At 37.8% G+C, this 13005-nt stretch overlaps 2 protein-coding genes across 2 annotated transcripts; one reads left to right on the forward strand and one right to left on the reverse strand.

Moving 5' to 3' along the window:
- Positions 1 to 4936: 4936 nt before the first annotated feature.
- On the reverse strand, positions 4937 to 6606 carry LOC147327952 (retinal cone rhodopsin-sensitive cGMP 3',5'-cyclic phosphodiesterase subunit gamma-like). Its single transcript, XM_086295979.1, has 3 exons — positions 6456 to 6606; positions 5662 to 5777; positions 4937 to 5547 (listed from the first exon to the last, which is right to left on the reverse strand). Exons 2-3 carry the CDS (start codon positions 5763 to 5765, stop codon positions 5430 to 5432), a joined length of 222 nt encoding a protein of 73 aa, XP_086152105.1. The 5' UTR covers positions 5766 to 5777; positions 6456 to 6606; the 3' UTR covers positions 4937 to 5429.
- Positions 6607 to 8605: 1999 nt separating this feature from the next.
- On the forward strand, positions 8606 to 11610 carry LOC147327953 (retinal cone rhodopsin-sensitive cGMP 3',5'-cyclic phosphodiesterase subunit gamma-like). The gene is made up of 3 exons (XM_086295987.1): positions 8606 to 8757; positions 10024 to 10137; positions 10914 to 11610. Exons 2-3 carry the CDS (start codon positions 10034 to 10036, stop codon positions 11029 to 11031), a joined length of 222 nt encoding a protein of 73 aa, XP_086152113.1. The 5' UTR covers positions 8606 to 8757; positions 10024 to 10033; the 3' UTR covers positions 11032 to 11610.
- Positions 11611 to 13005: the final 1395 nt, after the last annotated feature.

Here is a 13005-nt window from a genome sequence, read left to right on the forward strand (position 1 = left end):
TTTTTCCCCTTTTTTGATGTTGATGAAGGCCAGAAATTACCTGTAACAGCAAGATGAAGACAAAACCTACCTCGCAAACATCAAAAAGAATGTGATTAAAAAGAACTATATTAACTGTATGTATGAAACAGTAGTATACTGGCAACATTGTTATTATTTAAAATGATGCAGAGCTAAATTATTTGAATTATTATTCCAACTGCTGCTGATTTCTTTCTTAGTGTTTGGTCTGGTCATGGTTGCTGTGTGAGCGCTGACAGAGTCTTTGTTGTGTAGATTTCTTGGGTGGGTTGTGAACAACTTACAGACTGCCTGATCTGCTCAGCTGATCCTTGATCTCCACTCACCCTCTCAGTACTTATACTGCTCACTTCCACCTGCTCTCTGCCAGACTGTTGCCTTTCCATCGTAAATCAGAACCTGAAAGTGAACCTGAACCTGTTTGCCTGACTCATAATCTTATTACTAATTTAAAATTCCTCCCATCAAATATAGATCAATATAGAACATGGCTACCAAGGAAGAGCAACATCTTGACATTTACATGCAGGCTGCCAATTTGATCCCAAACTCCTTTTGCTCTTTCTCTGCTTCCTGTCCTGTTCTGTTCTTACTCATATTAATCGTATGTGTTGTATTAGGTGCAAATCCTTTCAAATGTGCTCTTCAGATTTGGAACTTTAATCAAATTGAGGGTTGAGAAAAATGTGTGTTGGCATGTGTCCAGAATATTAATACATAAAAACCTTAATTTAAGTGAAAAAGTCCCAGTTTTTACATGAATGTGTTGCTTGTAAAAAGCTTTGGCCACAAACCTCTGACCCACATGGACGAGCTCCAATCTCGTTACAGCCACGAAAGCTGCCAGCTCGTCTGGTCACAGAGTGAAGAGTCACGCCTTCATGCCAGACCAAAGAACAAAGTGACAAACGGGGAACTGCTGATTAGTACATAGCATGAATCACCTGAGAGGTTCCAGGTTTTTCACTGCACTTGTTCTTACCTTCTGCATTCCAGCCCTGCAGATCAAATTTGGGAAGAAACAAAGTGTTTAAGATAACTGCCTCCACAATAGTCCCTGCTTTTCATGTGGTTCATCCACCCACCCATCCATTTTCTTCTGCTTACCCAACTCAGGTTCGTGGGGGAGCTGGAGCCCATCTTAGCTATCATAGCGCATCCGGGAGGCAACTGGAGAGAAACAACATGGAAACAGGAGAACATGCAAACAGCATGTCTAAGGGGTCACCACAGTGGATGGATCTGCACATGTGATTTGGCACAGATTTTTATGCTGGATGCCCTTCCTGTACTCCCGGCACTGGGAGACTGTGTCATTTCAATAACTTAACAGTATACATATAGAGTTGGGGGAGTGGGGGTGATTCTTGGATGTACAGGTTGCAGTTTGTGACAGATTTGCTTCTTAATACACTTGCAAACTATTGCTTCCAACAGTTGCCTGTAGCACTCAAAAACTAGAAATTTGGGGACATTTCTGGATACAATGCTCCTCCTTTCAGTTTTGTGGAAGAAGTAGGAAGCAGTTTGACTGACAGGGTTGTGGCTCAGGTATATGATCTTGCAGCAGTGAGAATCGTTCATATTTTTGTTGCATATATCAAATAAATTGATGCAGCAGACACTTTCAGGTTTGCCCATTAGTGCCAAATGCATCATATTGCATATGGTGGTCTTTGTCCATGCTTCAGGGCATTTAGAGGCTAAATTTTGTTGCATTGTCAGGTTCACTGCACACTAGCAGTTTGCAGTTTACATCTGTAGATTCAGCAATAATATATTCTTAATGAGAACACAAAACAAGGTGTACTCTGTACACTGCACAGACTGTCTGTGAGTGTAATCCTGTAAAAAAGACAGTAGAGGATATTTTTGCTCCACGTAACTATAAATACACTCTGAGCTTAGCTGAGCTTAACAAATGCAAAACCAAAAAATGTTGTAAGACGTAATTCAGAAACTTGCTTTTATTTCATTAACAACACCTGAAACAGTCGCCCGATGCTGATGCTGATGATGCAGCTGCGCCTGCATCGAGCCCCCCTATAAAAAGCAACTTAAGGTGCACTCAGCTGCACTTGAAAAAGCAGTTTAAGGCGAACTGGAAGCCACACTGACAAAGCTTAAGACAATTAACACCATTAAGACTTAATTATCTTACATGGCTGTCTTTAAACAGCTCACATTTGCCTTTTACGAGTAACACAGTTTTGTTTGTTAGTGCTTTCTTTTTCTAATTCTCTTTGAATGCTTGAATGTTAAAAAATACTTGACTGTCAAAAAGACCTTGAATATTTTGCCCAGTGGCACTTTAAAGAAGTTCTAGCTCACAAAGTTTGCAGACTTTCCCCTAATGTTCATGTAAATTCATGGATTTTTTTTAAACGCATCAAGGCTTTGAAAATTATTCGAATTTTAGAAATGTATCATTTATTGCTGCAGGTAAAGTTAGTAGTTTTTTTAACTTGCTGAGGTTTTGTCCATTTTATTTTTACTACTTTCATTCATTCATATTCACAGTGACTAACCCATACTCCGCTTCTGATGAGATCAGTTTTGTTGCAGACTAAAGCTCTGGTGGTCAAATAGCCGTGTCTCTGCTGCAGGCCCTCTTTTTAATGAACTGGCCAAAGGCTTTGGACTGATGTTTGTTATGTTTATGCCTCATTACACGAGGCAGTGTCCCTTTTGTCTGCTCACAGTTCAGAGGCTCGAACAGTTAATTGATGCAGTGACACAAAAGCACATTAGTATCCGGAGGCCTCACACATACTGTCACTGGCACCAACAAAAAGCACCAGACACACGCAAGCAGCAAAATGTTGCACTGCAAAGTCGCACTGAGAAGCTTAAATGCTGCTCAGAATACAGTGTAATTAAGTAACAAGTAGACACGCTTAAGTCATTTTAAAAACTATTTCTGTCTTCCATGAGCACAGACAAAACCCTGACACAACATCCTATTAACAGAATTTCTAATGTGTGAAATATACCAGTCACTTAGGAATACCCATTTAACTGCCCATTAACACAAATATCTAATCAGCCAATCACATGGCAGGATTTCCTTGCATTCAGGCATATAGATATAGTCAAGTTGCTGCTAAAGTTCAAACCGAGCATCAGAATAGAGAAAAAAGGTTAAAGTTAAAATTACAAGTAAAGGAGGTGGGGAGAGAGTGTGTGTAACCATAACTGTATTTAAACAACAACAACAAATTAACCATTTTACTGTTGTTGTTCGTGTGTTATTAATAAAAGTTTCACTAACCAATTTGTCATGCAGTATGTCATGGTAATGGATGTACGGTGAAAAGAAAGAAAGAAAGAAAGAAAGAAAGAAAGAAAGAAAGAAAGAAAGAAAGAAAGAAAGAAAGAAAGAAAGAAAGAAAGAAAGAGGAACTGAGGCAGGCTCTCTTAAATACCTGACGCAGCCTACCTGTGCAGTGCTCAGTGTGCTCTTGTTTTACAGGTGAAGCATTCTCATATAAATAATAGATTTCATTTACATATCTTTGTTAATTTGTGCCACAATGTGTATGAAGTTACCTGAGAAATAGCAGGTGTCAGACTGCAGCTCTCAGACTGTACAATCAAAACTGCTCCCAACAAACACAGATGTTTACATCAGTGCTGTTACAACTTCTACTGTTATAACTGCACATTACTTTTCTCAGCTTATATATACACTAACTTATTGGAAGTTACATGTCTACTTTTTAATGCACAGGTACAATACACAGTCTGCACTTTTCTAATTATTCTAAATATTCTTAACTATTTAAACATCTTTCAGTATCCTGCTCTGTTTGCACACTATCTGTACACTAATTTTAACAACTGTACTGTACTCTGCTCTGGTAACTATTGTCCATGATGTAAATATGTAAAAATTGTGTTTTCTGTTCTGTGTCCTGTTCTTTTTTGTATGTGTGTGGGGGTTTTTTTGCTGCTGATACAACCAAATTTCCCCTTGTGGGACAATTAAAGGATTATTCAATTCTCTATTCTAAAAGCTATTTGTGGTATTTGTTAACCTAAACTGTTGCACCACACTCTATTTCCTCTTGTTTGACCAATAAAAGGATACCATCCCATTCTGGATGAAAGACCCAATAACGCATAAGTGTTAATTCCACCCATCCATCCTTTCCCTTCTGCTTATCCAGTTCAGATTTGTGTGTTAATATTTATAAATAAAATTAATATTAATCTGTAAAAAATTAAAAAAGCAAACTAATTTGTTTGCACACGTGCGTTTTAGTTTTTATCTGCCGTTAGTAAGCACGGCCTAATTGATGCTGATCGGCTAACCTAACACGACCTTTGCTGCAGTGTTCATTTATCAAACCTTTCTCTGCACTGGTGAAGAAAAAACAAAAGACTGCTTCTGTGAATAAGTAGGTCTGGTTGCCATGGAAACAGTATATTCAGTTACGCTCCTCGTCTTCAATTTTTTGCTCACAATTTATCCCTGAAGCCGGTTTTGTTTTATTTTATTATTATTTTTTTATTTTTAAAACAATTTGAGTTAATAACTGTGGATTTTACCGTTTTATACCCTGCAAATGAATCAGACCAGAGTCTGTGGTTATTGTACTGCTGTGTGCAAAATCCTAAATTAAACCTTCGGTGTTAATATGAGCTAAGACACAAAGACACGTAGTTAGTGGAAAATATTCTCATTTATTGAGTTCATTAAAAATATTTCCATTTACTGAGAAAATATAGGATTTATCTAATTCACTCAGGCGGGTTGTGAATTATAGACTTTCTCATTATAATAATGAAAAAAAAGCACAAACACACAAACACAAGGGAAATTTGCTAATACACAAAATAGACTGTGCAATGTTAATCAGCAGCTTTGGCGAGCAGAGGTGGTAGATGAGTTAAGAAGAACAGTCCAAAGATATCACAGATATCAAACTGTCTTTTATTCATTTTTATATTATTTTTTCTCTGCATGGGTTATTAGAGATGAAAGTGAGGGGTTCGGGAGATGAAGAGAAGCTGGGGATTAGGAAAAGTAGGAAAGGACGATGGAGCATTGGTGGAAAAGTGGGGGGAGGGTTGGGTGACAAAGTGCATGAGACAAAAGAGAGTGTGAGGGGGTTTGTTTTCAGGTCAAACCTCTAAAACATCAAAATCTGCCTCCTCTGTGCAGGTCGTAGAGTTCTAGCTGCTTAATTGACAGTAGGACCACATGAGGGGTAAACAGGGGGGAAAAAAGAAGAAAAACAGCTAAATGCTGCAATGTTTTTGCTAGCTGATCAATTTGTGTGCAATGTATCTCAAATTACATGAGGGACAATGAATATGAGGATGGGTATTTTGGGAAGGAGAAGGAAAGCTGGGCTGTGAGGTGAGAGACAGGAGGACTCGGTCCAAGAAAACAGTTGAGGTTTCTAGACGATTCCATATTTCGCCAGGTCGCTAAGCTCCATGTCCCCAAAGGCTTCCCATGGGCAGACCACGGTGAAGTCTGTGCCAAGACCCTCCATGCCGGGGATGTCGTCTCCAAATCTAATTGGAAGAAACAACAAGCTTTGATGAGCAAAACCAGCAGAAAGAAAGACAAAGTTATGGAAGAAAAGCTGCACGTGTGATGTTAAAAACAAAACAAAGAAAGCATCTCACCCCTTCTGGCCCGGTTTGGGCGCCTTGCTCTTGAAGGTGCGTGCGGCCCTCTGCTTAAATTTGGGAGGTGCTTTCTTGTCAGCGGGAGTTGCGACGTCTGCCATTGTGTTTGGTTCCTGAAAGAGAAAACAGGTTAAAAAATAACAGTAATATGTTGATTTCCTGCAAAGATACCACTAACAATTCAGATTTATTGGAGGAGAACTTGTAATTTCTTTTTCTCAGCATGTGTTTTGCTTATTCTTCTATCTTTGTGAATCACTTTCTGTGGGTTTCTTTTTTTATGCTGTTTCTTCATGCCTTTTATTGTCTTACATAAACCAGTTCCAGTGCCTTGGTGCTAAAGGTTGTTATAGAAATAAAACTGAATTTGCCTCTTTTCTTTGTTCGGCTACAGCAATCAATAATCTCCTCTTTACAGAGGAGTCATTGCACATCCCTTCTGGAAACACTCAGGCTTGCAAACAACCAAGCAAATCACTAAATTATGAGTGCATTAACCATTGGAAATAAAATCCTCAACCAGCAAGTTCACCCAAATCCAATCCAACAGTGCCTTGAGCAGTATTTACAAAAAGGCCATCACAAAGCATTGCTTCTTATGAAATGTCTCATTTCAACTCCATTTCAGGCGTGATACTCAGGAAGGAAAAGAAAAGCTGTAAAGCCAGTGCTCTGTTTTTCTCTGCTGTGAGGATGTAGTTACAAAAGCAGAAAAGAATCTGAGGTAATACAAAGCAATAATAGCCTAAACTCCTCGCACAAGAGCTGACAAAATTGCAGTTTCATCTCACCTTTTGTTCAAAGTCTCAAAGAGTTTTTCTGATGCTGTCTGGCGAGTCTGTCGTTTTCTCACTTGTGGTGTCTCTCTCAGACTGACGACCCGTTTTTAAAGTCCTCCGAGCTGCTAATCCACTCAGATGTTCGCTCTGTGATGTGCCAGCTCTGCCCTATTCTGAACCAGCTCAGCCACAAATAGAGGAGATAAAGGATAGTGAGATATAAATACAAGGTGTATTTCAAGATAGACATGCCTGTAAATGTGCAAACTGAAGCAAACTACAGAGGAGCCATTCACGGGCAGCAGCGGGCGACAGTGATTAACACACAAATCTAAATATGGAGAAAGATACCTGTCTATCTAACTGCCATAGCTACATTATCAATCAATCACCCATCGATCACCACACGCATCAGTTTCTACCTGAATCATGCAATCATTTACTGAATATTCACTGCCACTTCATTAGGCACACCTATTTAACTGCTTGCTAACATGGATATCTAATTAGTAAATCATGTGGCAGCAACTCTGTGATTTTATTCACGTCGACGCGATCAGAATGATCTGATGAAGTTCAAATCGAGCATAAGAATGAGGAAGAAAAGTGATTTAAGTAACTCTGGATTTTGGCTTGGCTTTTGGTGCCAGATGAGCTGGTCTGAGTATTAGTATCACAAACTGGTGGGACTTTCCCACACAGTCGTCTCTAGGGTTTACCGTGAATGGCCTGAAAAAGAGGAACTATTCAGTGGGCAGTTCTTCGGGTAAACCAAAACATTCCTTGCTGATGCCAGAGGTTGGAGGAAAAATTGCCAGACTGCTTCAAGTTGACATGAAAGCAAGTGTGACTTAAATAAGCACTTGTTACAACCAGGGTGCGCAGAAGAGCATCTCTGAACAGACAGCAGGTCAAACCTTGAGGCAGATGGGCTACAGCAGCAGAACACCTCACCACTGTACACATCTTGCGATGGCTGCTTCACATGCAGGATGACGCCTCATGTCACAAAGTTCAAAACATCTCAATGTGGCTCTGTGATCGTCAACAGGCTGCGATGCTGAACAAAAAAGAAAATATGGAAATTAGATTGTGACAGTTAAGAAAATTATTTATACATTTTGATTGTGTTTCATTCTTTCAGTCCTGTTATCACCTGTACTTCAAGTACAGGTAAATTATTTTGTGCACAATCTCATCACCCTCCTGTGTGTTTCATGAGGTTATATTTATGAGGGTAAAATTTTGCATCCCTTCACTGACTTCACTGTACTGAAGGGGTAACCATCATTTCTTCTACCATTGTTTACCCAAATTTAATATTTTACACCTCTTCATGGATTGGAGATAATATTTGTAAACAAATGTGTCCTGATATAGCTTCAAGAGGATCTGGAGCACCACGTGATGTAAGAGCAGAGGTGCCCTGAACTCTCTTCAGGTGATGAATCAGATGCTGACAAATAAAGAACACTTAGCTATTCAGCTTTTAATCCTTCAACACATGGCATGAACTGTGCCTAGGTACAGTATGTAGACCTTTAAATGAATGATTACCAATGTGACAGGTGTGGTCTGCAGGTAGTAACACACTAATGCTGTCTTTACAGTTAATGTACGGCAATAAAAAGAAAGAAAGAAAGAAAGAAAGAAAGAAAGAAAGAAAGAAAGAAAGAAAGAAAGAAAGAAAGAAAGAAAGAAAGAAAGAAAGAAAGAAAATCTGAGCTTTAAGGCTACTGTACAGCTTTTCTGGGGCTTCCCTAAATGTAATTATCTGATTAATACTGGAAGAAGTGCCTAAAAGCTCTGGGCAGGACTGGATTATTATTATTATTATTATTTTTGGTCAAATTTATTGTTTGTTTGTTTGTTTGTTTTTTCAAATTAAGAATGATCACGATCAGCTGATTATGATTTCAAGCTCAACTGTTATGTAGATTAACAAAAAGGTATTTGGTAAAATGCATCTACCAGAAAATATTCCTCTATTGACAGTCAGAATCAAGCCCCAAACAGGTTAATATCATTGAATGAACCTCTTAGTTTCTCTTCTCCGCTGTGCTTCATTATATAAGGAACATATGTCTTTATATGGCAAGACGCATTAGGGTGAACATATGAAGCCACTCCCTAAGCTAATCAAGGGAAAAATCTAGACCGTGCTGTAAAAAAATAGGACAGAAAAGCTATGGATAAGCATGTTAGAGGGATTAGAGGGGAGAGTATATAAGCAGGGAGCAAGCCATAGACTACAACAACACGAACAGACCAGAGAGGCATAATCCAGAAGCCACCCGTGCTACTGCAACAACAGGTAAGATCTAACTCTGACTTTCACTCAGCTGTGAGCTTTGGTTGACTTTCCATTCTGCAGTGAAGATTACTAAGAGAAGAATTAAAGAGTAAGAGTCACTTAAGAACTTTATTTTGGAGATATATTTTACACATTTCTAAAAAAATAAAACCAAAAGATCATTTCAAGCTTTATAGTTTAAAGTTTGTGCACTGTATGTCTTCTTTACATCATTTTTTTCTTCTTTATACTTTCAATTTTGTAAATGCTGTTTAGAAAAGCATTTAAAAAGTCATTATAAGTTTTTTTTTAATTGTGTAAGACAGCCAAGGGAGGCTTATTTGTGGGGGGGTTTGCAAATAATGTCGAAATTAACAGAAACCTATGAAATATATCGCTCCCCTTGATACAAAAAACAAAAACCTTCAAGTAAACCTTCAAAAGGAAAAATTAATTTACACTGGCATCCTTTTAACTCTTTTATTTGTCTTATTATTTCAGCATGTTATAACACCTGTCACTATAGCCTTATTTAATTTGTACTAAAATTTTACGGAAAACCAAATAAAAAATATTCATTAATTAGTTTCTTTAAAATGATTAATTTATTTATGTAGTTGTGTTTTTGTACACAATTGCAATGTTATATATGTATATATGTATGTATATATGTATGTATATATATATATATATATATATATATATATATATATATATATATATATATATATATATATATATATATATATATATATATATATATATATATATATATATATATATAAAAAGCAGCAAGGTGTTGTAACTACATTATAAAAAGTTGAATAAAGGTGGGATACTTAGGAGTTAATCTGCTTGCTGTTACAAAAGTCCATCAGTGAGGTCAAAGCACATTTGTAATCAGGAGCACTGATGAGCTTAACTATGACACAGTCAACTGAGCCAAGAAAAGACCAGATTAAAGTAGACTGAAATTGTTGTTCAGGTCAAATCCCCTTATACCCGAGCTTATTATTTACACCACGCAGGTTAACCTTCAGTCTAACAGCAGAATTAGCAGAAATCCTGGTCTCTAAATATATGCCGTGTTAACTTGACCACACATGAACTCAAAAGTCAAGGTGTAAAAATAGCCACTGATGGTGTAACAAAGCTTAAGGTGCTATGGTAGCTTTGGTTTATAATTTGATCTAAGCTGCAAGTGTTATATCATCAAAGAGGAGGAGGACGACGAATGGTCTTAAACACCAAGATTAAGTGATTAACTGTTTATTCTTTTTCTCTCAGATCATAAACAATGGCAGACGCACCTGCACCTGCTGACAAGAAGGCACCTCCCAAGTTCAAACAGAGGACAGCCCGTACCTTCAAGAGCAAGGCCCCCAAACCAGGCCAGAAGGGGTGAGAGGAAGACACGGCACAACATTTCTAATACTTCACGCTCCAACCGCACTAAATATTAAAGCTAGCGCATGACAGTTAGGAGATAGTAGTCCATTTTAGCTTGAGGGATGACATTTAAAAATCATATTGCCACATCCTATAATAGAACAGTGTTGAAGACTAAAGCAGTGGCTCGTGAATATTTAATTTCACGGGTATTCGGATCAAACTTGTGATCGATTGGATTATTTTTGCTAAACTAGTTTCAAAACAGTTACATCGACTGTTGGACTAACATTTGCAACACAATACTTAAACAATCACAGGGGATAGTATTTCAATCACAGAACTCTTCTGCTTTCTTTGACACATGAAATCCTTGCTCGAGTATAGTCTTTGCATAGTACAGAGCATGGACGCCAAGCTCAATTTACATCGTGGGCCATGTACACCCCACTTTGATCTTAAGTGTCTAAGGAAGTTTAACTACCCATTCTAAAACTCAGAAATCTCTATTGTAGATAATAAAATATACTAATAGTTTCTATATTACTTCATTATTTTGGTATATTATGGGAGAGGTGTGTATCAGTGGGAAAAGGTGTAAAACTTATGAAAATACAGTTAAAAGTCCAAATCTAACCCCTCCTTCATATTCTTCGATGGCATCCAGTGGGCTGGACTGGAGTCTTACCCAGGCCTTGTGTTTGACACACCTGATATTGAGTACTCATTAAACGATACACAGTGAAAGCAGGTCAAGAGTTAAGACATACTTTTGTTGCTTTTTTTAGATTCGGAGACGACATCCCCGGCATGGAGGGTCTCGGTACAGACTTCACAGTGGTCTGCCCATGGGAAGCCTTTGGGGACATGGAGCTCAGCGACCTGGCGAAATATGGAATCGTCTAGAAACCCTCCCGTGCCCTTTCCTCAATTATAAACCTCCCTGCACTAATTTTCCTCCACTCAGTCCTCTTATCTTTCACTTCACAGCCCAGGAGGCTTTCCCCCTCCCCAAATCCCGACTTGAAGTTTATTGTGGTTGTTACACCCATATGTAGTTTGGGAAAAATTACACAAAACCTTCTATCCTCAAGGTTGATCCAACTATGTGTCAAAGCTATCATATATTACATTAAATAGCTCTATGTACATTTATTTATTTATATATGCTTCACTGAGGTGTGTCAACCTGCTCCTCCAAACTCCCTCCATTGTACTTTGTGCTGGTTTGTTTGTTCTGAGAGACCATTCAGATATGTTGAAAGCAAGTTTCCTCACAGCTGCATCATCACTAAACCTTCTCTCTTCTGCCTTTTCCGCTCCGCCCGTCCTCCACCTCTTTGGAGTTATTTTTTCTTAATGTACAGATGATGATGAATATATAAATAAAAATATTTTTATTTTTATGAAATATGAATGTAATGTTGCACATGCTATTAATGTAGGAATGGAAGTTATGTCAATAAATACTTTCCCCTATAAAAACCTTTGTGTCTTTTTGAACAGATACTATACTTTTAAGGTAATCAAAGAAAACAAACATTTATGCGAGCCAGACAACGTCAGAGATTTAAACATCTCAACATTAGTTACATGTATTATCACAAACTCGTGCAAGGGAACCTCATGATTTCATGACATATGATGAAAAAATTTAGTTTTGTTAACGTAAATTATATAAAATTATATAGCTCCCATAGGTCATTTATAGCTATTTGATAGGTGGTTGCTGGGCAACGTGGCTATGTCATGAAATCTGATATAGATAAGAACCTTATGAAGCCTAAGATGGGCCTGCAAGTCGGGTTTGGGTGCTCGACTCCTGATCATGTAGGAGTAGTATGCGGACAAAGAAACAGACAAACAGACAGAAATGTATTATTTTATGTATAGATATCGATCACACAGACTGCTTTCCATGGATATTTGTGATCCTCGTTTTTTTTTTTCTTTTCTTCCTGTGTTCAACACAAGATTAAAGCTTTCACTTATCCAGTAATCCACTGAATCAATGATATGGCACAACATTGTTTATGGACCTTTGTTATGATTCCCAGGTAATATCAATGACTGTCAGGTTGCTATTTGAGGTTATGAACAAAGTATTTCACAAATACTGCCAACCAAACACTTGGGCACAATCACAGGTTGTTCTGATTGTGATTTAAAAAATTAAATCAACAACAACAAATAAAAAACCCTCCACTTTCCTCACTTGTATTTACTAAATCAGCCTCAGTGGTCTGCAAATTAGCTGTGGAAGATTCTCAAAACCATCTGTTTTGTCTGAAGATTATCTCTGTAAGCTGTGAAAATTCATTGCAAATTTTTAGCCTGTGAGAATCTAGACCCAGTTTAAGGCCTGCACTTTTTCAAAATGGAGTCAAAATGTTTATTAGGTGAAAGAGTCTCAGTGCATGCTCAATAACAGGAAATCCCAGAAAGTAAATTGTGTTCATTTGAACAAAGCATTTTTTCCCACTAAAAACACTACAAATAGGATGAACGATCAACTTTCTGGGAATAGATGAGAGGATTGATGAGGTATGACCTTAACCTTGTGGACAGTTACACTGTTTTTGTAAAATGAAAATAAGACATTTGTGGGGCTTTATCTGAAGATGGTCTCTGCCACTTCATCTTGTGACTGGGGGGAAATAAATTCAGCCCATTGAAACTAGAATTTTGCTCATGCTTGATCAGCTTTATCCAAAGAACGGAAGAATACACTTGCTTTTAAAGCCACCTTCAGCTTCACTCAAGGGCTTGAGAGTGCTTGAAGGTCAGACAGTGACCCGAATTTTATATCTTTAGTCTACATAGAGTTTAATAGCAGAAAGAAAAAAGTAAGAAGATGTGCAAAAAAACATAAAAACAAAA

The sequence above is a fragment of the Aulonocara sp. 'chitande type north' Nkhata Bay genome, linkage group LG6 (genome assembly GCF_057382095.1).
Source record: "Aulonocara sp. 'chitande type north' Nkhata Bay isolate Kocher_YH1m ecotype deep benthic linkage group LG6, A_spYH_male_GT1.1, whole genome shotgun sequence".
NCBI classification, from domain to species: domain Eukaryota; kingdom Metazoa; phylum Chordata; class Actinopteri; order Cichliformes; family Cichlidae; genus Aulonocara; species Aulonocara sp. 'chitande type north' Nkhata Bay.

Excerpts from the sequence above, each read along its gene's own strand:
- LOC147327952 (XM_086295979.1), bottom strand. The coding sequence starts at position 5,765 with ATGGCAGACGTCGCAACTCCCGCTGACAAGAAAGCACCTCCCAAATTT. Across the intron at positions 5,548-5,661 it reads CCCAAACCGGGCCAGAAGGG|ATTTGGAGACGACATCCCCG; the intron begins GTGAGATGCTTT and ends TCTTCCAATTAG.
- LOC147327953 (XM_086295987.1), top strand. The coding sequence starts at position 10,034 with ATGGCAGACGCACCTGCACCTGCTGACAAGAAGGCACCTCCCAAGTTC. Across the intron at positions 10,138-10,913 it reads CCCAAACCAGGCCAGAAGGG|ATTCGGAGACGACATCCCCG; the intron begins GTGAGAGGAAGA and ends TGCTTTTTTTAG.